The following is a 25,485-nucleotide window of genomic DNA, read 5'->3' on the forward strand; positions in this document are numbered from 1 at the left end:
GTCTGTTTCGCCATTGCTTACTTTTAAAAGTACTTTATAGGAAAGCTAACATTATCTTTTGTATCGGCCCTCTGGAACACGACCAGCCCAGCGGCGAGGTTCTCTCAGCAGTCCCGGTAAAACTCCAATTGCCATTAAATAATTTTACAGAGCAATTAATCTTAATGAGGTGCTTTTCATCTTAAAATGGATTACTTACCTTAAACTGCATTATGTCAGAAATAGCTTTGCAATGGCATGAATAGAATTAACATGTTCATATTGTGCTTATTGCACCGGCTTGCACTGTCTTACATAAGGACAGGTCACAAATAAAACACTGAGGTTAACTCGGGTGCACAGCTCTTCAGGATTTTGTGCTAACTTTTGCTCTTAATGATTTAATTAGCTAAATAATTTGTATATGCACCAGTTACAGCTGCAGACTGCAAGTGTATCCTAAACATTTTACTGTGCTCAAGTACAGGAACCAGCATCATTTCTAGAGCTGTCAGAAAAATTAAGGTAATTGGGTGGAACAAAAACTAGCTCGTAGACCTCCAGGACCAGAGTTATGCACCCCTGGGTTAACTAATAGGCTCATAAGTCATTCATTAGGTAGTTAAAATAAAATAAAGTTAATTTCTTTCCTTCAACATATCAACACAATGCAGGTTTGCTTTGCCATTGAATTTTATTTGCCTTTGCCATCATCATCCAAGTGGTTAGTTTTGGCGGCCAGATTCTGCCAAAACTAGGCTTCTAATTGGTGAAAGTCAACACTTTCACTAATTAGAAGCCTACTGATTCACTCCAGTTTTTTTTGATCAGTTAAAAATAATTCACCACTTTTTGTGCATTCTACAAAATGTTTTGAATTTAATTAATTTAAAATTAAATCTACAACACAATGAGTGTAAAAAGTGAAGGGGTCTGCTTTCTGAAGGGCGGTTCTATTGCATTTTTGTTTCTCCATCATCTGTCCTCCCCTGCAGAGCACCTGTTAAGCTTACTTGTTGTACTTCATGAAATTAGTCAAGAAATTCCTCTCTCTAGGGAAGACGGCAAGAGAAGGAAATGTGTTCAATGTGGAATCAAACTCTTACTTGTCTCTGTTCAGATGGACTTCACACAGACAGAAAAAATATGCATCAAAGACAGGACAACATGCACAATTAAAGGTGGTGTCTATTTATCTAGCCAACTTTTTTTTGTGAGAGAACTCAAATATCTGAACATAATATTTCCATCACCACAACAATGTCTGTCCCAAAGTCATTTTACAGGCTGATCACATGGGTAGAATCCTGAGTCCCAGTAACAATGTATGCAAGCAACATGAAGGTGGGTGACATGGCTCAGGCAGTAAGAGCAGTCGTCTGATTGGCTCAGGCAGTAAGAGCAGTCGTCTCATTGGCTCATGCAGTAAGAGCAGTCGTCTCATTGGCTCAGGCAGTAAGAGCAGTCGTCTGGCAGTCGGAGGGTTGCCGGTTCGATCCCCCGCCCGGGCTGTGTCGAAGTGTCCCTGAGCAAGACACCTAACCCCCAAATGCTCCTGACGAGCTGGTCAGCACCTTGCATGGCAGCCAATCGCCGTTGGTGTGTGTGTGTGTATGAATGGGTGAATGAGAAGCATCAATTGTACAGCGCTTTGGATAAAGGTGCTATATAAATGCCAACCATTTACCATTTACAAGTAAAAAAGCATTGCAGCTGCAAGCCAAAATAGCACAAAGCAGTCCTACATTCATAATTTTTACATTTTATTTCAATAATCTATTTCATTTCTACCAATTTAATACTTCCATAGTACACTTATGTATGTATGTCAATTTTTGAATCAATGTTTTCACCACTTCATACATTTAAGATGATTCTTGAAGAAGTGTTGATAGAGTTTGCCATTGGTATCAGTCTTAGGTGGCTTCCGAAATTTTTTATATTTGTCATTTCTTTTCTTAGACTGGTGCCCAATATTGATCTCAGGACAAATGGCCGCCAATAACTCTCCCAGCCCATCCATGAAGAACTCTGTAGAAAAGAGACAGTGAGAGAAAGCAGAATGTCACATCCATTTTCTCTCCTAGTTTGTGAATCATGCAGCCACCAAAAGACAGAAAAATCTCTGAACAGTGTGATGCACATGCAGCAGGGTTAGCTTGGCTAGGTCGCAAGTTACATATAATCAGAGAAATGAGCATGTGTGTTTGTGTGCACAGCGTGTGTGTTAGTGCGCACAGTGCGTGAATGTAATGTAATGATGGATAGTAATGGAGTACAGGAGTAATATAGTCTCTACTGGATGAAAACTCTGTAACCATCAGATCCAGGCCTCAAGGTCTGGGCACTTGGATTCAAGGGCCAGATTTAATGATCCCTGCTCTCAAAGATGCATTCTGGACCAATAAAGTGTCAGAACCTAGATCACGGGTGTCAAACTCCAGTCCTGGAGGGCCGCAGTGTCTGCAGGTTTACCTCCAGTCCTGAAGGGCCGCAGTGTCTGCTGGTTTACCTCCAGTCCTGGAGGGCCGCAGTGTCTGCTGGTTTACCTCCAGTCCTGGAGGGCCGCAGTGTCTGCTGGTTTACCTCCAGTCCTGGAGGGCCGCAGTGTCTGCTGGTTTAACTCCAGTCCTGGAGGGCCGCAGTGTCTGCAGGTTTAACTCCAGTCCTGGAGGGCCGCAGTGTCTGCTGGTTTAACTCCAGTCCTGGAGGGCCACAGTGTCTGCAGGTTTAACTCCAGTCCTGGAGGGCCGCAGTGTCTGCTGGTTTACGGGTTGTTCTCAGGAAGCTGCGGTTCATTTAAGTCATTGATTGGCTAAAGAATCGACACACCTTGCAAGTCCTTGAGGCCTTAATTGACAGCTGATTGAAAGGAAACCACAAAAACCAGCAGACACTGTGGCCCCTTGGGAATTCAGTTTGACACCTCTGATCTAGATGAACTCCTGCCAGCAGATAATTATGGGTGAAATGTCACTGATACAGACTCACTTTGCCATAATGAATAAAAACATTACAGCTGATCATAACTTAGAGCAGCACCAAGGCTTCAAAAGCTGTTCACTGGAAAACAGGACAGCTGTCACGTTTAATGTTTGTCACGTCATGTTTCATGTTTAGTTATTGTCTTAGTTACGTTATTGTCATGTCACGTATTATGTTAATCTAGTCTCGCCATGTTTCTATGTTTTATTTCTTGTTACATTTAATTGTCATGTCATGTTATGTTTCATGTTTAGTTCTTGTTACAATTTATTTATTAGTCTTGCCATGTCACGTTATATAATTTATTCATGTCACAGTTCGCAAACATGTCACGATTTGTGTTGTTTCATGTTATGTTGTTCTGTTCATTGTTTAACATACATTTTTTGTCTTTCTGCAAACCTTGCATTCATGCTTTCTCTCTCTCCCTTTCTGTCACTCGCGCTTCCCTAATTATTTCAATTTCCCTTGTCTTCTTACTAATCTACTAACTTTAGATCAGGACTGGGTAATACTGATATTCTAACCATGTGTTCATGTTGCCTTACGTTTCTTGTGCATGTCATTTACTAATTTACTAACGCTAGGGCAGGATAGGTTTATTACTTACGATTACTAATTATCTCGTTAACTTCAATCCTCCACACCTGATTTCCATTCTCATGCTGCTCTCAAGCTAATTGTCTACACCTGCATATGAGCAGTTATGTTATACTGCACAGTGCACCTTTTGAGCGTTATTGTCAAGCCATTGTCTACCTGTTATGATCCAAGCCTGTTTATTGACCAAAGATTATTGTCTTCTGTTTTGTTGACCACTGCCTGCCTGTACCACGACTTTGCCTGCTGTCTTTGTGCTTTTGCCCCACGGAGCAGACTTCGGTCTTGACTCTTGCGCCGTCATCGACCCCGAGCCTGCCTACCGTCCGCCTGTACTTCTGCCCCACTGACAGTTTTCCTGGCTACCGGACTTCCCGCATGGTGTACCGACTACGAGACTGCCTTCTCCCTTGGTACTGTACTTTGGTTTTGGCTGAATTTCATGAGTTTTGACTACGCTCACTGGATATTCCCTGGGACTTTATTACATCCCTTTTGTCTGAGTCGTGCATTTTGGGTACAACCCCCCACGCACCCGTTGCGACCGCTTTGCAGGGACAGCTCACTGTAGTCCAGGCCTTACCTGAGTGACCCACTCTCTTCAGCAGTGGGTCGAAGCCCACCTTCCGCACCGCGTCAGTCCGAGCCAGGAAGAAGTTGATCACCACAGAGGCAAAGAAGCAATTTGGGATTCCTGGAATGGGCTGATAGGTGCCTTTTACTCTGGTCAAACAGCCACCTTCCTCATCGCCCTCTTCATAGATGAGTGTATGAGAAAATTTGTTTGTTCCTACTGACCCAGCCACCTGTCAGCATAGGAAGATATTCAATTTTATTACTGTTCATTACAAAGCCACAGAAACATTATCTGTACATCTACCTGAAGGCAAATGGTTTGTTTTTATCTATTTAATTCATTTATTTATGATTAAACATGTCTAATGCTTTAACCGTTTTGCTAACAATCTCATCTTAGTATATACTTCAATAAAAGTCATATTTACAGTCATTGTGAAATAAACACAATGGACCTTTCATGGAGTTCTGCCCCCCTTCGTTATGGTCAGATATATAGTTTTGATTATATGATCTTTCTCTCCAAGGTGATAATTTATTAGTCTGCTGAAGGCAAAATCTCTGTGAGCAATCTGCCTGAAGGCAAACACAAATGCCACTCAAAAAAGGTTATTTTAATTTTCCTGTTGTGCAATGTATCTGTAGTTCAGGATAGCGATCCTAAAAAACCCTGAAACATGACACATCCACAGCCTCAGTCCATAGTTCAGTAATAGTGAAGTGAAACAATTTTCTCACTTGACTTGACGTAGAGACACATTTATCGTAGTTAAACTGCAGTTCTTCAAGACTACTACAGAATCAACCATAAGTAATCAATAAAATGATGGCTTCCCCTGATTGTACAATGTCCCCTATCCTCTCCTCCCCTCCATCTCACTGTCTCCCCTGCTCTGTATGTAATATGTACAGATATTACATATTACATATTCACTGACACACTATAAACCTGCTCCATCTTCACTGACACACCATAAGCCTGCTCGATCGTCACTGATGCACTGTAAACCTGCTCGATCGTCAGTGATGCACTGTAAACCTGCTCGATCGTCACTGATGCACTGTAAACCTGCTCGATCGTCACTGATGCACTGTAAACCTGCTCGATCGTCACTGATGCACTGTAAACCTGCTCGATCATCACTGATGCACTGTAAACCTGCTCGATCATCACTGATGCACTGTAAACCTGCTCGATCATCACTGATGCACTGTAAATCTGCTCGATCGTCACTGATGCACTGTAAGCTACAGTGCTCCCACTTAGGCACACAACAAGTTTCCAAATTTCCAAATTGCTGCCAAAATCCATGATGAAATTTTCACCAATGTGAAAGCTCCCCACACACTGGAAAATTTAAGAGCCCTTAAAATCTATCTATCACAGTAAGATAGCCAATATACTTTCAACAAGAAAATCAGTGCTTACCACATCCAGTTCAGGCATAGACTCCATAATTTCTACAAATTTCTCAATCTTGGTTTTGTCTGTGAACATGAAGTCGTCGTCCACCCACAGAAAGTACTTGGTGGTGACCTGTGAGACGGCAAGGTTCCTGCCAGCAAACCAACCCTACAGCGTAAAAACAGAGAGTTAGTTGGGCGAAAGGCAGGAATACACCCTGGACAGGTCGCCAGTCCATCGCAGGGCACACACACCATTCACTCACACACTCATACCTATGGGCAATTTAGACTCTCCAATCAGCCTATCCTGCATGTCTTTGGACTGTGGGAGGAAACCCACGCAGACACAGGGAGAACATGCAAACTCCGCACAGAGAGGCCCCGGCCAACAGGGATTCAAACCCAGGACCTCCTTGCTGTAAGGCGGCAGTGCTACCCACTGCACCATCCGTGCCGCCCAAGTGAACAAGCAACACTCAACCCTACAGCGTAAAACAGAGAACTGCTTTAGTGAACAAGCAACACTCAACCCTACAGCGTAAAACAGAGAACTGCATTAGTGAACAAGCAACACTCAATCCTACAGTGTAAAACAGAGAACTGCATTAGTGAACAAGCAACACTCCCGTAAGAATGTAACTGATTCAGAGTTGTGCACTGGTTTGAGCCAAAAACACTATGGGTATTTGCATTACATTTACATTGCATTTGGCAGACGCTCTCATCCGGATGATGATTAGACTAAGCAGGAGACAATCCTCCCCTGGAGCAATGCAGGATTACGGGCCTTGCTCAAGGGCCGTGCGGATCATATTGTGGCTACACTGGAATTAGAACCACCGCCCTTGCGTGTCCCAGTCATTTACCTTAACCAATACGCTACAGGCCGCCCTATTTGTGAATGCATAGAAAAGAAGCACACAGTAAACATGTCGTCCCTGCCAGCAATGTAGTTCCCCTGCCAGCATTACACGGAACTATATTTACATGGCAGGGAATATCTTTACATGTATGTATACAACTGAACAGGACAGTCAGTCATACATGGTTTGCTAGCTGCCCCCTAGCTGCACAAAGTCAACGCTACAGTGAAACTAACAATAACTTTATTATTATTCGGCTAGTAGCAAGCTGTGATATATGAAATTATACCCACTCAGCCCATACTTCCATGTGTTAAAACGCCATATGCAGATTTTATATGCAGGCATGAAAGTTGTCATCAACATGAAAAGAGAATACTTTATGCAAAGGTTACTTTATGCATGTTTAAACTGAATACCTAGCTACGGGCAAAATGCTGAGTTAGGGGTCTGATGGCGGACGCTGGGAGGCCAGCCAAGAGGGAATTACCTACCTCACCTGCCTGCTCACCCTCCTGTTCCCTGCCATCTTCACTGATTCCTGCCTACCTCACCTGCCTGCTCGCCCTCCTGTTCCCTGCTGTCTTCACTGATTCCTGCCTACCTCACCTGCCTGCTCGCACTCCTGTTCCCTGCCATCTTCACTGATTCCTGCCTACCTCATCTGCCTGCTCGCCCTCCTGTTCCCTGCTGTCTTCACTGATTCCTGCCTACCTCACCTGCCTGCTCGCACTCCTGTTCCCTGCTGTCTTCACTGATTCCTGCCTACCTCACCTGCCTGCTCACCCTCCTGTTCCCTGCTGTCTTCACTGAATTCCAGTCCACTCTGTTCATCCTCTAATAAACGCCTCCAGTGACCTTAACTTGAATGTAGTCTGCATCTGCCTTTGGGTCGTTACTAGTAACCCGTTATGACACCTTCACCCCTGCCCTGTGGAGATTGTTTGTGATGTCACTGACTGATGTTTGGGGTTTTCTTCACAGCTCTCACGATGTTTCTGTCATAAACTGCAGTTTTCCTTGGTCCACCTGTCTGTTGCTCAGTACACCAGCGGTTTCTTTCTTTTTCAGGACATTCCAAGTTGTTGTACAAGCTATCCCCAATGCTTGTGTAATGGATTTCCCATCTTTATTTTCTAAGCTTCAAAATGGCTTGCTTTTCTCCAAAAGACATCTCTCTGGTCTTCATGTTGGTTTATCTTTTCTAACAGAAATGCAGTCTTCTCAGGCAAAACCCATAGGATAACCCAAGGATAAAACCCAGCGTAGACAATTATTTATTGTTTAACCAATTATTCTAACAGGACACATTTGGGCAACAGGGAACACCTGTCAGTCAGATGTTTAAATACTTTTGTTCACCTAAAAATTGGGTGGACTGATACAAAAGGTGATGTGTTCCATCGTACTTGCTGGGGCATTGTCAACAGAGGCAAACAGCGTTGAAGTTGAAAACTGATCAAAACAATGGATATTTTGCCCACGAATACTGGTGTGCTTCGGCAGAATTACTTCTGCCTGTGCTAACACAGATGAGTTCTCACAATATAATAGTTCCTGATTAAAATCTGAATTTTTGAGCTCTGTTGATGTTCGCAAGTAACTGTTGCATTATATTGGGAAAGAGATGTTGCTGTTCAGTTTTTAGAATGTAAATTTCCAGCTGATTCATGACCAGAAACAATGATGATTATTTACTCTGGCTAAGTGGAAACATACTTTAATTTCATTTTTGAGTGAACTGCCCCTTTAACCTCATATTAATTGTTTTATTTCAAATCAAGTGTACAGGAGTACACATCCAAAATTACAAAAATTGTGTCACTGGCCAAATCTTTATGGACTGCACCGTACATATATAGCATTAAGGTCTGTTAAAAAAACCCAAAAAAAAAAACTTTTTTGTGCTCTTTTTAGTGGCCCTTTTAGTTGGGTAAAATGTAGTGCCCTATGCACCAAACCACTTCCAGCATCTCTTCTAAAATCTGTACCTGGGCAGGTGGCATGAAGTACTGCTCAATCATGGATCCGTTCAGCTTCTGTTGCTCAAAGCCATCATCCGCAATGATGATTTTGATGTCTTTGTAAAACTTTCTAATACTTCTGATAAGCTCGTTCACTTCAGGGTACCTCAGGAAGGTCTTTGTTGTCACTGTTACCTGGGAGTTGATATCTGGATGATAAAATCAATATGTAAATATGTTATATTTTTTGATATAATGCATGTAATTCCTACTGATACACATCTTTCAAAAAGATTTGACATCAAACAAAGAGGCTCAAGTAGCATAATCGAAACACACTAAATTCCCCAGAACTTGGGGACAGTCAACAGACAGTCAACAGTCAACATCAAAAACCTTTGATGTTTAAATTTCTGTCTTGAATTGTGAGCCTGTGTTAACAGTGCTACTCCTAGGCAGTTTATTGCTAGGGATAAGTGGGATATAGTGTCATGTGTTCTTTTGAAAAAAAAACATTTTATTTGTATTGCACTTTCTAAAGAGGCACTGTCACACAGATGCTTTTAGGAAAAACTGAAAAGAGCACACATTACATTCGACAGAACCAGAACTCACAAAACTCCAGCACGAGCAATTTAAAGTGGGAAGAAGTGAACATAAAAGTTTTGACAGACTCTACTGCCCAAACCTGTTTCTGGAGATCTAACGTCCTGTAGATTTTCACTTCAACCCTAATTTGGCGCACCTACTAAGTAGCTCAATGAGATTTGTAGCTGTTGAGTGAGGTGTGCTTTGTTAGGGTTGGAGTGAAAACCTACAGGACGGTAGATCTCCAGGAACAGGGTTGGGCAGCCCTGCTCTACTATTCTTTAAGGTAAAGGCGATCATATCTTGCTCACACCCACACTAATGTCTCCAGAAGGAACATTTAACGGGTTGGAATGCCCTTAAGGATGGCCAAACTTGATTGATTTATTGGTCAGGAGCAAGGAAAAGAAAAAAGGGGAGAAAAATAAGCGTTTGGAATGAGCCCTTTGTAATGCCGTACAAGGAATCCAGGAACGTTGTGAAAGGTCAGAGTTCAGGAATGGATAGTCACCATGTTTTTGATTGAAAGTTCAATAGACTTACCCTCTCCAGGGTCGTACAGAACTGGTACTGTAGGCTGCCGGATCACCACAGGGAAGATGGCCTCGTGCTGCCCAAATGTGAAGTGTACTGGTAAAGGATTAAAACACACTGAAATATCAAACACTAACCTCAACTTGATGGTGTGTTGGGTGATGGCTATGATGTTCATGTCTTGAGCTGTAGCTCATTAGCTGGTCACAAATGTCAGTTGCTTGATTAGTTAATTCACTGTGAATGCTATGCCATGATTAAACAACTATCAACCATTAACTTAATAAAAATGTACTTGATAATCACAGTACATGGTGGCATTTTATTTTTTTATGTTCAGAAAATTCTCTTTTTCCCAGCTTGTGAAGATTTTCTTTTTATAACGTGCAAAAAATGGTGCTGCCATTGACCATACCCAGTCCTGGGTAGGGACCCAATAAGCACACCTAATCACTCATCAGGACCATTATACTTACACCATTACATTATACTTACACCATTGACCCTATATCGTCGTGCTGTTTGAACGTGTAGCATGTAGAGCCACTGACTGCTGGCTTTATGTCGCCGGGACATTGCTATTCAATGCATTTCACAGTAATGTCGTGGCGACGTAGCGCCAGTGAGCAAACGCTCTAAATACAATGTAGCCCCCATTAATGGTATTACATTGTGCATTTCGGGGCGATGTGATACGTACTGGGGATGGGGATCATTACTATTTTATCAATTCAATGCCATTATTGATTCAGCTTATTAATTTGATTCTTTAGCGAAAATGAATGAAAGTGGAATACACAGAAATATTGAACACTGGAAGAGGCTCAAAGCCAAAAATTAAAAAAGTGGTTCTGACCCAGCCAATTTTCAGTTTAATGAACATACGGATTAATTTATTGGAGACTGTGGTAAAGCTGCTCTTGCTGGCTAGTGTGCTTATATGGGCTATTAGTTCTTAATTGAATTTACTGTACTAGTTATATGAATAGATAAAAAAGTGCTTTTTTGCAGTCTTGTGATTTCATGAAATCATCCTGAATTGACGTTGATGAGGTGATGAGCAGAGGTAGTTATGTTCAAGAAAATAGCAGTACAACATCAGTAACCTGATGAACCACTGTTATTAGTAGTAGTGATATTTCTGCATTTCTGCATATTCTGCAAATACTTTACTTGTAGATGTAGTAGTGTAATAGAAAAACAACAGACCCAACTGTCTTGACATGGGAGTGACATGGCTCAGGCAGTAAGAGCAGTTGTCTGGCAGTCAGAGGGTTGCCGGTTCGATCCCCCGCCTGGGCTGTGTCGAAGTGTCCTTGAGCAAAACACCTAACCCCCAAATGCTCCTGACGAGCTGGTCGGTGCCTTGCATGGCAGCCAATCGCCGTTGGTGTGTGTGTATGAATTGGTGAATGAGAAGCATCAATTGTACAGCGCTTTGGATAAAGGTGCTATATAAATGCCAACCATTTACATGCTGAGTAATTGACTCATTTATTGAAAGGGGAGTGTTCAAAATAATAGCAGTGTGGACTTATTAATTCTGTGAAAAAACAGGTGTCATTAATTGTCCTTTATTAAGGAAGAAGGGAAGCAAATGTTTCACACATTGTGGAACAACGTCATTTGATTAAAAAGCTGATTGGAAAACATATAAAGAACTGCAGCAAATATAGGATGCTCAGCTAAAATGAGCTCAAATGCTTTAAAATGGCATCAAAAACCCGAAAAACAAGCTGAAGAAAATGAGCAACTACTGTTAAAATGGATCAAAGAATAGTGAGAATGGCAAAGATTCAGCCATTCATCATCTCCAGAAAGATCAAAGATGCATAACATTCAGTGGACTGATAAAAGTAAAATAGTTATTTTCAGGTCTAGTGGTTGTCGACAGTCAGAAGACCCCCGGGTACTGAATTCAAGCCACAGTACACTGTGAAGACAGTGAAGCATGGTGGTGCAAAAATCATGGTATAGGAATGTTTTTCATCCTACGGTGTTGGGTTCGTATACCAGGGATCATGGATCAGTTTGAATACATCAAAATAATTGAAGAGATTATGTTGCCATATGCTGAAGAGGAAATGCCCCTGAAATGGGTGTTTCAACAAGACAATGACCCCAAGCACACAAGTAAGCAAGCAACATCATGGTTCCAGACAACAAGGATTGAGGTAATGGAGTGGCCAGCTCAATCCCTCGACCTCAGCCCCAATTAAAACTTACATTAAAAATGCAGTTTCTGAAGCCAAACCCAAAAATGTGGAATATAGTTCATCATCCTGGGCTGAAATACCTGTTTCTAGATGCCAGAAGTTGGTTGACTCGATGCAACGCAGATGCGCAGCAGTTACAAAACAATGGCTATGCAACTAAATATTAGTTCAGTAATTTAAAGTGAAGTTAAATCTTGAAAAATGTATTCAGTTTGTATAGTTTGAATAGAGTTTGAAGAGAAAAATATTGACACTGCGACAATGTGTAATGTCTCCACTACATTTGAAATATGGAACTAAAAGCTATTAAACGTATTAAGCTTTATTCACGTTTCTTAACGCACTGCTATTTATTTTAACACAACAGTAGGTAGCCATTTGCTTAACTTTGGTGGTAGCTAGCCAACTAAGCTCACGTCACCCCATTTAAGTGAGAAGGCTGTAGCTACCCAGCTAACATGGAATACAAACTACAAAACTATTGGAGATAATGATTAGTTGACGTTATGCCATCTTAAATGATTTCTCAGATAAAACCGAATAATGTTTGCAACAGCAAACTCAATAGGTGGAAAATATTTCCAATTTTATATGTTACTGAGCTACCTATGACCTACAGCTTTTCATGAAGAGAAGCATTCTTTTGTACTTAAAATAATTGTATTTATTTTTTATTTAACTGAGAGGCGGTTGTGTTTTACTGCAATCTCCAGTATTGTGTGAATTGCTCACTTTCTCCGAGCTAGCATAGATTTGAGTTAGCCGACTGGACATAGCTGTTGGCTCTGCAATCTTTTTACAGCTGTCTGTATCTTTGTACTGTGCCACAAAGCCATCTTGCGCATGCGTATTTTAACAAGGTATGCCAGTCACTCGATAATAGAAACATGATTCTTGCCCGGTCACTACAGGTCCAGCAAGAGTGTAGACCAATGCATATTGCCAAACATAAATAATAATAAAATAAAATAAATAATTCTGTGATGAAAGGAGAGTTGCTTACCCAGGTCTCCAGATTTGATGCTGTACACAGTGCTTCTGTAGGAGACCTGACCCAGCAGGGCATTGAGAGACTGCAGGCTGGAGGCAGAAATGGAGAGCACCTTCTCACCCTGCCCCTTCACTTTGCCCTTTTCCTGAAGACTTTCCACTGCCAGGACCCCACTGCTCACACTCAGTGTCACCTGCACGTAGAGTCAGGAGTCCACAGTTACACAAAACAAGTAACTTGCAGCTTTTCCTCATGTTAATAACTATGAGCCTTCTGATCCTCAATTAGGTAAAGTAAGTACAGTACCTCAATTTGGTGAAGGCAGTACAGTACTTTTGCAGGTTGTTGATAAACAACCTAGGAGTAGTTTATAGAATCTATTTTATTCTTATGATGGATCACAGTATTGGACGTGCAGTTAAAGCAACTAGTAGTTATCGGATGCCATCTCAACAAAATTGATTCCAGTCAGTTGATTTGGATGGGCACAAATCTTGGGCCTCAGCAGCAAGACATAATGGGAAGGTGAGTTGAAAAGTCCCAAAGTGTTTTGATTGTTTAGCTTGCCAAATTATGCTCCAACAAAAGTCACTGCATTTTCTCATATTTTAATTTACAATCATGAAAGGCACAATAAACACATGGAATGCGTATGTTCAAAACAAAATTTGAGAAATTGTAATGTTAACTGTCCCTCTACCATACTTCTCCAAAAATGTAAAAAGGCAGTGTTGGTTTTCTACTCACAGAATAATTTTGGCTTTGCACACCATTCACACCCAAACCTGCAACACAGTAAAATTCAGAACAATACTGTAATTAGTTGTAAGTGTGTGCTGTAGAGGAAGATCACACTGACAATGGCTCCGCATCCAACTCGTAGTTATTCTTGTAGTTTTGTTTTTATTTTTGTACGTACTGCACTCTACTACAGTATGATAATTTTTAGTCACTGGACACTGACTTTTTCTCAACTTACCAGAGTACGTGTTGCGATCCCTTTGCCAGCTGGATAGAAACGCAGAGGCGGCGGGGTCTGCATTATGGTTAACTCTTGCTGGGGTTCGGATATAGCAGTACTTACAAAACACTGCTCACCGAACCTGGAGCTCTTAAGTATAAAAGTCCGTCCCTTCTACCTCCCCAGAGAATTCAGTTCCGCGATAATCTCAGCGGTCTACATCCTCCCGCAGGCAGATAAAATGCGTGCGCTAGAGGACCTTTACGGGGGGATTAATGGACTGGAGAACGCTCACCCAGAGGCAGCTTCTATTGTTGTTGACGACTTCAATAGGGCTAATATGAGGAACGTTTTACCTAAATATCACCAGCATATTAACTTCCCTACCCCTGGTGATCAGACTCTTGACCATTGTTATTCTCAACTACGGGACAGCTATAAACCCCTCCCCCACCCTGCCTTTGGTAAGGCGGATCACATCTCCATTCTTCTTTTCCCAACCTACAGACAACGTCCAAAACAGGAAAAAACCTTTTTTCGGACCGTTCAACGCTGGAGTAAGGAATCCATTGCCATTCTCCAAGACTGTTTTGAAACCACAGACTGGCAAATGTTCTGTGTTGCAGTTGATGGGGACATTGATGAATACACTAACTCTGTCTCAGCCTACATCTCCAAGTGCATTGATGATGTCGTCCCGAGAGTCAATGTTAGGACTTTCCCCAACCAATAGCCGTGGGTTAATGCCTTTAGCTCTGGGGCCCTTGAGGAAGTCCCCATATGACCTACGGAAGGCCATCAGAGATGCCAAAAGAGCCTACAGGGACAAGTTGGAGTCTGACTACCACAGCTCTGACCCCAGATTATGTGGAGTGGACTGAGCTCCATCACTCACTACAAAGGGAGAAATTGCAATGATGCCCAGCCTGCTGCCTCTCTTCCCGACCAGCTCAATACCGTTACGCTCGGTTTGAGGTGAGCAACACCATCCCTACTGTAAGGCTCGCTGAGGACCAGGATGACTGCACTCTGTCCCTATCTACGGCTGACGTGAGGAGAGCCTTTAAAAGAGTAAACCCTCGGAAGTCACCTGGGCCAGATGGCATTCCAGGCCACGTCCTCAGAGCATGCGCTGACCAGCTAGCAGAGGTATTCACCCCCTGAACCAGTCTGCAGTCGCCACCTGCTTCAAACAGACGACCATCGTCCCTGTACCTAAGAAACATCCCATCACCTGCCTGAATGACTATCGCCCTGTCGCTCTGACCTCTACCATCATGAAGTGCTTCGAGTGGATAGTCAGAACCTACACCTGCTCCTCGCTTCCTGACACCTTGGACCCCCTTCAATTCGCTTACCGACCAAACAGACCTACGGACGACCCCATCGCCCTGACAGTGCACACCGCTGTCTCCCACCTAGATAAGGGTAACACATATGTGAGGACGCTGTTTATAGATTATAGCTCAGCATTCAACACAATTGTACCTGCTCAGCTCGTTCCCAAGCGCAGGATCCTGGGTCTTAACACCTCCCTTTGCAACTGGATCCTGGACTTTCTGAAGAGCAGACCCCAGGTGATGAAAATGGGTATGCACTGAGCCTGAGCACCAGACGCCCTCAGGGCTGCGTACTCAGGCCCCTCCTGTACGCCCTGTTCACGCATGACTGTGTGGCCCCTCCTGTACGCCCTGTTCATGCATGACTGTGTGGCCCCTCCTGTATGCCCTGTTCACGCATGACTGTGTGGCCCCTCCTGTATGCCCTGTTCACGCATGACTGTGTGGCCCCTCCTGTATGCCCTGTTCACGCATGACTGTGTGGCACCTCCTGTATGCCCTGTTCATGCATGACTGTGTGGCCCCTCCTGTACGCCCTGTTCACGCATGACTGTGTGGCCCCTCCTTTACACCCTGTTCACGCATGACTGTGTGGCCCCTCCTGTATGCCCTGTTCACGCATGACTGTGTGGCCCCTCCTGTATGCCCTGTTCACGCATGACTGTGTGGCCCCTCCTGTATGCCCTGTTCATGCATGACTGTGTGGCCCCTCCTTTACACCCTGTTCACGCATGACTGTGTGGCCCCTCCTGTACGCCCTGTTCATGCATGACTGTGTGGCCCCTCCTGTACACCCTGTTCACGCATGACTGTGTGGCCACGCACAGTTCCAACACCATCCTTAAGTTTGCAGATGACACCACCATCCTAGGTCTCATCTCCAACAATGATGAGACCACCTACAGAGAGGAGGTCAGCGCCTTGGCAACATGGTGCCAGGACAATAACCTCTTTCGCAACATCTGTAAGACTAAGGAGATGATCATGGACTTCAGGAAGCAACAGGGGGGGGGGGGTCACGCCCCCATTCACATTGACAGAGCTGAAGTGGCAAGAGTCTCCTGCTTCAAGTTCCTCAGTGTGTTTTTCAATGATGACCTCTCCTGGTCCAGGCAATCGGACGCGGCAGTAAAAACTGCCCAAAAAGCGCCTATACTTCCTGAAGAGACTCAAGTTTGGCATGTCTGTCAAAACACAAAACACTCTCAAAGGTGCTCCATTGAGAGCACTCTCACTGGCTGCATTACGACCGGGTACGGCCTCTGCTCCGCTGCTGATGGCTACTGACCGCAAGGCCCTCCAAAGGGTGGTGAAGACTGCGGAGCACATCATTGGCTGCCACCTCCCCTCCGTGCAAGGCAGAGAGCACGGAAAAGCAGCACTGGCAGACGCGACCGGAGCCCACCCAGGCTATGGACAGTTCTCACTGTTGCTGTCTGGCAGACGCTGCCGGAGCACGGACTGACAGACTCACAAACAGTTTTTTCCCCCAGGCCATCAGGCTGCTTAACCAGCACATGTAGGCTTCCTATGTACATTTAATATACACCACTACAATTTAATGTACATATCCATCGGCACTTCTTCACTTTATATTCGTAATATTTAATACTCTTATTCTTACTGTCCCCATTCCCCATCTGCTATTTTAGCTATTCTTGCCCTGATTTTATTTATTTATTATATATATATATTATATATATATATTTGTTGTTAATATCTTTTTTCATTATGATTATTATTATTATTTTTTTATGTCTACTACGTAGCTGTTGCCTGCCATGTCCCAAGAATTACATTTTTCAGAACGACCTTGTGTTATACTGTGCACTTGATAAATAAAACACTTTGACTTCGACTATGTTTTAACCAAATTTTTATGTCAATGGATACTCCCACCTCTTGACCACAAAGGCCTGTGATCTCTGTTCAGAGCTTGCTGTGCCAGTGTTATGAAACACTCACTCTTTATCTCTCATTCACACGTCCAAGCTCACATCTCAGTGTCGGCCAGAGGGGTCCTGGACAACACACTGTCCTACACATAGAACATAGTGGCATAGAACCTGTTGGGTGTGCTGATTCTTCTTATACAACATCCAGAAAATCTGCCCTTTCCTCTCCCCCTCCTTCAGAGCTGCTGCTCCAGGCTGCTTCCTGAAAGGACCTCTCCCCTCCCCGGTAAGAGACCGCACACACAGTCTCAGGGTACCAGGGTGCCATTCCCCACTAATGTGCCTACACTTCCTGGCCAGGGCCCCTGTCCATTCTGCCTGTGCTGTAATTACCTCCCGACCATGCTGAAATCAGCAGAGGACTAAAGACCCACCATGCTGCAATCAGTAGAGGACTAAAGACCCACCATGCTGAAATCAGCAGAGGACTAAAGACCCACCATGCTGCAATCAGTAGAGGACTAAAGACCCACCATGCTGAAATCAGTAGAGGACTAAAGTCCCACCATGCTGAAATCAGCAGAGGACTAAAGACCCACCATGCTGCAATCAGTAGAGGACTAAAGACCCACAATGCTGAAATCAGCAGAGGACTAAAGACCCACCATGCTGCAATCAGTAGAGGACTGAAGATCCACAATGCTGAAATCAGCAGAGGACTAAAGACCCACCATGCTGAAATCAGTAGAGGACTAAAGACCCACCATGCTGAAATCAGCAGAGGACTAAAGGCCCACCATGCTGAAATCAGTAGAGGACTAAAGACCCACCATGCTGAAATCAGCAGAGGACTAAAGACCCACCATGCTGCAATCAGTAGAGGACTGAAGACCCACAATGCTGAAATCAGCAGAGGACTAAAGACCCACCATGCTGAAATCAGTAGAGGACTAAAGACCCACCATGCTGAAATCAGCAGAGGACTAAAGGCCCACCATGCTGAAATCAGTAGAGGACTAAAGACCCACCATGCTGAAATCAGTAGAGGCATTCTCCAATGCAGACTAAAGACCCACCATGCTGAAATCAGTAGAGGACTAAAGACCCACCATGCTGAAATCAGCAGAGGACTGAAGACCCACCATGCTGAAATCAGCAGAGGACTAAATACCCACCATGCTGAAATCAGTAGAGGCATTCTCCAATGCAGACTAAAGACCCACCATGCTGAAATCAGTAGAGGCATTCTCCAATGCAGACTAAAGACCCACCATACTGAAATCAGTAGAGGCATTCTCCAATGCAGACTAAAGACCCACCATGCTGAAATCAGTAGAGGCATTTTCCAATGCAGACTAAAGACCCACCTTTTCAGACTGCAAATGGGCACCCCTAAACACTACTAACTTTAGCATCCAACTGAATTTATTCCATTATTTATTTATAGGTCTGTTATTACAGTAATTGTAGTACATTCATTTCATTACATTAATGGCATTTGGCAGACGCTCTTATCCAGAGCGACGTACAGTTGATTAGCAGGAGACAATCCTCCCCTGGAGCAATGCAGGGTTAAGAGCCTTGCTCAAGGAAAGATGAAAACATGCCTTTCAAAAATGCTTTTCATTCCGAAATGAAATCCAGTGGAGGCTGGTGACTTCCAGAATTGAGGAGGCCATTTTTTTCCGCTTGCTCACTTCACTCGCGATGGAATGTTCCCTGTTCTCTTATCTGTCTTTGTGCTGGCCAAAGGCATACTATTTGGAGTGTAAGCTACAGTCAGAAAGTTCTGGCTGATGAAATTCATTGTGCAGAGCTTAGCCTTGTGCCTTCCTGAAGAAATGACATTGCTGTAAGTCTATGAGCCTGCCTGATAATTAAGCTGAGAAATGACATTTGGATGTAATATAAATGCCAAGTGAACATGTGTAAAAGGCAGGAATTTTAATAATGTAGTTAAAAACAATTTTGTTTAGCTTACATTTTTCATTCTTCTACAGCTTCAACATGTAATCGCCAATTTAATCAAGTTTAGCATATAAAAAAGATAAGAACACTTTCTTTATCATATGTAGTTTTATTCAATATATTTAATATAAAATATGTAAAAATATGGTTCCAGTTGGCTTTATCTAACGTTAACGTTATCCACTAGAGGGCAGCACTCTATTCGTATTTAGAGTGAATTTCCTCACAGAGCAACAATTCAGTAATTTGATATGGAAGATTATTAAATTGACTTGTAATAAAACGAAATGGACTACATTAAAAATAAAACTGTTCAATAAATCCCAAATGGTGTCTAACATGACCTACTGAATGTCATTCTCACTCCCTAGTATCTGGAATCTGCATATCTCCAGCCCAAGATCTCAAATTGCGCTAGAATCCAGGGATGATAGCCAGGGGTGTTCTCTAAATTTCCTGAAAAGCACAAGTTGATAGGACACTCGTAGCCACTATGGCGAGTGTTTGTTTGACTGAAGTGACTAGCGAATTCTCAAAATGGCTTCTGTGTTGAATAGGAAAGGAAAGGATAGTTGATTCCAAATGAACCAGTAGCATGTGATTGGACGAACAAAATGTCAATCTTTCAGCCCTGGACACAATGCATGGTGAGGCCAGGCCTCCGTTGCCCACCCATTTTCAGTGATCTGGCCAATCACATATTGGCATGAAAAAAAATGCATTACATTGACTTCTATGAAAAGCTAATTTCCTAGGGGAGGCCTGGCCTCCCTTAATACAAACTGATAGGGAAATCTGGCCTGTTGCTTTACAATTGCAATATTGGGTTTTAGCCATGGGAAAATTTAGATTTATGAACAAAACTAAAATAATATGAATATAAAAAATAAAAAATATGTTTTTTGTTAAAATAAATAAATAAAATAAATATATTTATTGTTTTTTTAAAATCTCTCTCTTCTCTCAAATTATTGGGGAGGCCAGGCCTAGTTTAAATGGTAGCCTAACTTCAATTTTATGATTTCATCAGTGGAGGCTCCTCCATAGAGGTGGAGCCTCCACTGATGAAATCATAAAATTGAAGTTAGGCTACCATTTAAACTAGTAGCCCCACAACAAATATATACTTTGCGGTACCTCATAAAGGATAGCTGTTATATCAGAAACAAAAACGTTTCATAAATGAGCTTTGAGTGAGGGTCTCCTCTCCTTTGTGATCCTGTCTTTCTGTATTTCACAGTTTTGAATCATTTGCCATTGTTTCTGTTAGCTTTTTATCAGAATAAAAAAATTACATTACCTGGTATGAGGCTCTTCTGGAGAGGAATAACAATGAATCCTTGGATTGGATATTGCAGAGGGGAGTTTGATGGTGCGAACAAAAGTTGATTTAGTACTGACTTTTTCCTGTAAGAGAAAAACTATAAATTTACTTAGCTCTCATTTTAGTCTAGATTTTGAATTTACTCATTTTCAAAGTGTTCCACTATAATTAAGGGAATTCACAATTCCCATCCAAACCAACAGGCAAAAGTCTGCAGACTAATTATCTTTCCCACACACATGCACACACACACACACACACACACACACACACACACACACACACACACACACACACTCACAAATTAAAGGTAACATTTAAGTAGTTAATAACTATGTGCTGTTGATGTTTTTGAAGATTCCAATTAAGAAACATGACTAGTAACAGCCAACATAAAGGCATTCTATGTAAGATATTTTTCTTTTGTATTGAAAACGGACCTTGCAACAAAATGGCCAGTGGGCAAATCCCATTTAAGTACATAGTCAAGGGCATATGGTATCAGGGATTAACTCAATTATAGTGGGCTCCAGAATTATGGGCACCCTTAATAAAAATTGAGAAAAAAGGCTGCATATAATAAAGAACATGGATCTATATGAGCAGGGGATCGTAGGTTTTTATTTTCAATTATTTTTTGAAAAGATTATCTATTTGTTTTTCACTTGAATTGAAGGTCACATTTAAAGGCGGAAAAAGTCTGACCTGATTTATCCTGATTTGACATTTTGCATTGCAAAAACCTGCTATTTAAATTTGGGCGTGTCGATTTTTTAATGATAAATGGTTGGCATTTATATAGCGCCTTCATCCAAAGCGCTGTACAATTGATGCTTTCTCATTCACCCATTCATACACACACTCACGGCGATTGGCTGCCATGCAAGGTGCTGACCAGCTCGTCAGGAGCATTTGGGGGTTAGGTGTCTTGCTCAGGGACACTTTGACACAGCCCGGGTGGGGGATCAATCCGGCAACCCTCCGACTGCCAGACGACTGCTCTTACGGCCTGAGCCATGTCGCCCCATAATATCCACAGTATGCTTAAAATGGTTTTCTAATGTTAAAAAATATTGGTCTTTTGAACACAATTGCCCCTCTGATATGACGTGTAGTCCATGAAGATGTTTTATGACAGATGACTCAATGTCATATGATTCAATGTCACATCTGTTACTTTATAATAAAGTTGACATTGACAAAAGCATCATTCTCATTTTCACTCTCAATCTCAATCTTCACTTGCAATCTTTCAATCAAACATTGAGGTCCTTACAATGTATGTGCCCACTGGCCACACATTCAAATCATTGTTAATTGAAAAATACAATAAAAAATTACAAAGAAAATAGAAAGTTGTGTAAATGATTATATGTCAGAAATCTCTGGGGAAAATATGGGCATTCATAGGCTAACTGAATCTTCAATGAACTGACAGTGTGATATTGCTCTCACGTTCTACTTAGAGGCAACTACAAGAAAAACTACAGGTCACCTATTATAACTGCAGATCTTGTGTGTGTACGTGACATGTATAACATTAACACAGTGGAGAAACTTTCGTGCCAGGAGTGGCAAAACGGCTTGAGAGAGCACTTACTTTTCTCTTTATGTAATCTACAACAGTGTTTCTTAACTCCAGTCCTCAACCAACTTGTAACCAGGAACTCACATACCTGATTTAATGACTGAACCAATCAAACCACCAAAAATGCCCTTGATTTGGTAAATTAGGTGTGAGTGCTCCTGGTTACAACAAAAGCCTACTGGCAAGTGGGTCCTGAGGACTGGAGTTGTTCTACCAACTGTGAAATGCCACTCACCTTTTCAGATACTTTTCATACTCTTCAGCCCTCCGCATAGCAATGGCACTGAACTTATCCTTGTTCACAAAGCTGATTAAATTTAAAGATCTGCTTGGACAGGAGCATGATTTTTGCTGATAGCTGACATTAGGCATGTGGTTGTAGGTCCTGCAAAAACACAGCATGCATCAGAATATCAGTCATTGCATTGCATTCTCGACACTCAAAGCTTTATACTGTTAAGGGCGAAACTCGTCTCCCCCACCACTGATGTGTAGCACCGACCTGGGCGATGCACGGCTGCCATTTTGCACTAAAATGCTCAGCATACACTCAGGGGAAGATTAGGAGGCAGGTTGAAAGAGCCAGGCTAGGAATTTAGCCAGGACACCAGGGAACCCCCTACTCTTTGTGATGAGTGCCATGGGATCTTCAATGACCACAGTGAGTCAGGACAGCATATTTTTATTCATTTTGATTTCATCATGTAATAATTACAGCACTTTTTAAGCCCATTTCTATGTTTCAATGACAAGATTTAACATTAAGTGAAATTAAATAGTCATGTTTTGTATTTGGTTGCATATCATTTGGGGCGGCACGGATGGTGCAGTGGTTAGCACTGCCGCCTCACAGCAAGGAGGGCCCAGGTTCTTTTCCTTTTCCTTTTATTTTATTCGTCTGGAAGGACAAATGCTATCTAACCCTCGCTCCAACTCCATGTGGGTGTGTGCCGGTACCTACAACGGCTTTGAGGAAGCCCCTGAGCCATGCTGCAGGCTGGTCAGGAGGAGGATGGCAGTGGCCCTCCCCAAGGCTGGTTTATGGACCGGGCCTCCAGACCCCACAGTGCTGACAGTGTGAGCTCATCACTAGGGCCTCTCATCACTAGGGCCTCCAGACCCCACAGTGCTGACAGTGTGAGCTCATCACTAGGGCCTCCAGACCCCACAGTGCTGACAGTGTGAGCTCACCACTAGGGCCTCCAGACCCCACAGTGCTGACAGTGTGAGCTCATCACTAGGGCCTAGTTTAAAATATAAAATTAAAATAATGAACAACTACTTACAACTACTTCTACTAATGGATGAAATTAATAAAATAATCAACACCATTATCTCCAAATTATACAAACTAATATCAACCACAGACCTAACAATATCCCTCCCCATCCAAGCCTGGGAAAAAAACTTAAGCTCAGGTACAATTCAGACTTCTGGACTCAAATCTGTAGGAACACCTTCACGATGACCACCAATACTAACCTGCAACTAATACAATACAAGGTCATTCACAGAACTCATATCACCCACCAAAAGATGTTTAAAATGGGATTTGTGGACACTTGCACTCACTGCTCTTTGAATACCCCCGATAATTACTTCCACTCAACCCGGCTCTGCCCACCAACTCACACAAGTCACAGACCAAATACGGTGGAGGCAGGAATTTAAAAAATGAAGAAAATAAAATTTAAAAAAATAAATTAAAAATAATAATAATAATAATAATAATAATAATAATAATAATAATAATAATAATAAATTAAAAATAAATAAAGAATTGCTACTACTAGAAAAAAACTTTAAATGCCTCTAAAATGTGTTTTTACATAGTAATTGCACAGCACAACTCTTCAATAAAAAATATAAATTGGATATTGTCTTTGCTTTTATTCTACTTTACCTGATTTATATAGGTGTGGTTCAACTTGAAATCAAACCAACTCATTTTTTTGAATTGTTCCAACCATTCCAACCATTGTAACATTCTAGAATAGTAACTATTCCGGCAGGCAGATCCGGCTCTGAATCCTCACTTCTTGCCTCTAGCAAACAGCAGCTCACAAGAAAATAAGATAAAAGCAGCTTTACAGAAAAAAAGGATTTAACATGGCACACGCAAAACTTGGAATCTCACGACTAGTCCCACCCAGATAGCAAGCGACTCCGGGCCAGATATTTCCCGATTCTGGCCCGAAGTGAGCCAGTACCGGCACAGATCCGGTCCGGAGTCACTTGCTGTTTGGGCAGGATGTCATGGGGAAAATAAAAAGTTTCACGTCCTAATTGAGTAGCGACATGTTTCGGGAAACACTCGTAAAATGAGCAGGTGTCAGAGTTACATAAAATACAAATTTAGTAGCCACAACGGCTACTAAAAAGCGGGTAATAAATATAAACACAATCCTACCTTTGAAGAGCTGGTAGAGGACAATTAATTGTTTTCTGGTAAAATAAAGCAAACAATACTATTGGAGATACAATGAGTAGCAATTTAAACAGGCAGCTCATGAACTTAAAACAAGACATAACTGTGGTCCCTGACATACGGGAGTAATGTGTGTTTTTTGAAATTTGATTACAATATATACCTGATACTTGAGAATGAGGGAGTGGTCCTGGAGGTTTATGCTTAGTGTTGTCATTACTAAATCACGCCCCCCCGTGCTCTGGGGTGAGCTTTCTCATAGCGACAGCTATGTAATATAGTCCCATCAGGGCTTTATTCAGGGAATGTCCAGTGAGCGTAGTCAAAAAAGAAGCAATGTTCATACACGGAAAATCCAGCCAAAACCAAAGTACAGTACCGAGGGAGAAGGCAGTCTCGTAATCGGTACACCATGCAAAACGTCCCGTAGCCAGGAAAGCCGTCATAACATGAAACAAACATAAATCATGACATAACAAGTTAGCAAAACTATGACAATAAACTATATTACATGACATGACAAGACTAACAATAAAACCGTAACAACAACTAAACATGAAACATAACATGACATGAAAATTAAATGTAACAAGAAATAAAGCATAACAACATGGCGAAACAAGAGTAACTAAGACTAATACGTGACATGACAATAACGTAACTAAGAAAATAAATAAACATAATAACTAATTTCTAAACATGAAACGTGACACTATCCTTTAGACACAACCGTCTGCCCCCAGGGTGATGTTGATGGAAAAAATATCGCTAATCGCATCATGCTCATTGTCAGGTGACAGGTGTGTCTGGCAATAAAGAACACAGTTAAACAAGTCAAACGAGTATGCAAAACATCAAGAAGCTCAGCTTTCTGATGCATGAGATTGTCTGAGCCTGGGCAGGCAGAGTGGTTCAGTCCCCCATCCCCCGCCTCATCCTTAATTTCTCCCTCTGCAATTCCCCAGCCTAGCACGGGCTATAAAATCAGCAGCAATAGGTGGTAATGTAAGTTCACAATATTAACAAACAAACTTTACAACTTAACTGAACTGTAAACTCGCTCAGCTGTCACCAACCAGGCCACATACCACAACGGTGGCATCAGCAAATTGCTGTTTCGTTCTTTACATTAGTCACAGTCACCTATCCACGCCCTGGCTCGACACGCTCTTGTTCAGAGCATTACATTACATTTTACATTACACTACAGGCATTTAGCAGACGGTCTTATCCAGAGCGACGTACAACGAAGTCCAGATCAAACACAGGGACAAGTGT

At 42.3% G+C, this 25,485-nt stretch overlaps 1 protein-coding gene across 2 annotated transcripts; it reads right to left on the reverse strand.

Annotated features, from left to right (window-relative positions):
* Positions 1-1,729: 1,729 nt before the first annotated feature.
* On the reverse strand, positions 1,730-24,323 carry LOC133115454 (beta-1,4 N-acetylgalactosaminyltransferase 2-like). Of its 2 annotated transcripts, XM_061225363.1 has the most exons (11): positions 23,683-23,700; positions 22,741-23,023; positions 22,015-22,164; positions 20,168-20,274; positions 13,451-13,488; positions 12,716-12,896; positions 9,506-9,592; positions 8,402-8,583; positions 5,570-5,713; positions 4,148-4,370; positions 1,730-2,010 (listed from the first exon to the last, which is right to left on the reverse strand). In XM_061225363.1, the coding sequence occupies exons 3-11, from the start codon at positions 22,149-22,151 to the stop codon at positions 1,829-1,831; spliced, it is 1,281 nt and encodes a 426-aa protein (XP_061081347.1). In that variant the 5' UTR covers positions 22,152-22,164; positions 22,741-23,023; positions 23,683-23,700; the 3' UTR covers positions 1,730-1,828. The 2 variants fall into 2 exon arrangements, with proteins under 2 accessions (XP_061081347.1, XP_061081346.1); XM_061225362.1 differs by lacking the exons at positions 22,741-23,023; positions 23,683-23,700 and adding an exon at positions 24,190-24,323.
* Between the last annotated feature and the right edge of the window lie 1,162 nt (positions 24,324-25,485).

This window comes from Conger conger, chromosome 16 (assembly GCF_963514075.1).
Source record: "Conger conger chromosome 16, fConCon1.1, whole genome shotgun sequence".
Taxonomy (NCBI): Eukaryota; Metazoa; Chordata; class Actinopteri; order Anguilliformes; family Congridae; genus Conger; species Conger conger.

What these genes read in the sequence shown, in the direction of transcription:
- LOC133115454 (XM_061225362.1), bottom strand. Translation starts at nt 24,308, where the DNA reads ATGTCTTGTTTTAAGTTCATGAGCTGCCTGTTTAAATTGCTACTCATT. An exon ending in CATCAAATCTGGAGACCTGG is followed by an intron (nt 9,593 to 12,715) that starts GTAAGCAACTCT and finishes ATCCTTTACCAG; the next exon opens with TACACTTCACATTTGGGCAG. An exon ending in ACTTCATGCCACCTGCCCAG is followed by an intron (nt 5,714 to 8,401) that starts GTACAGATTTTA and finishes TTTACGCTGTAG; the next exon opens with GGTTGGTTTGCTGGCAGGAA.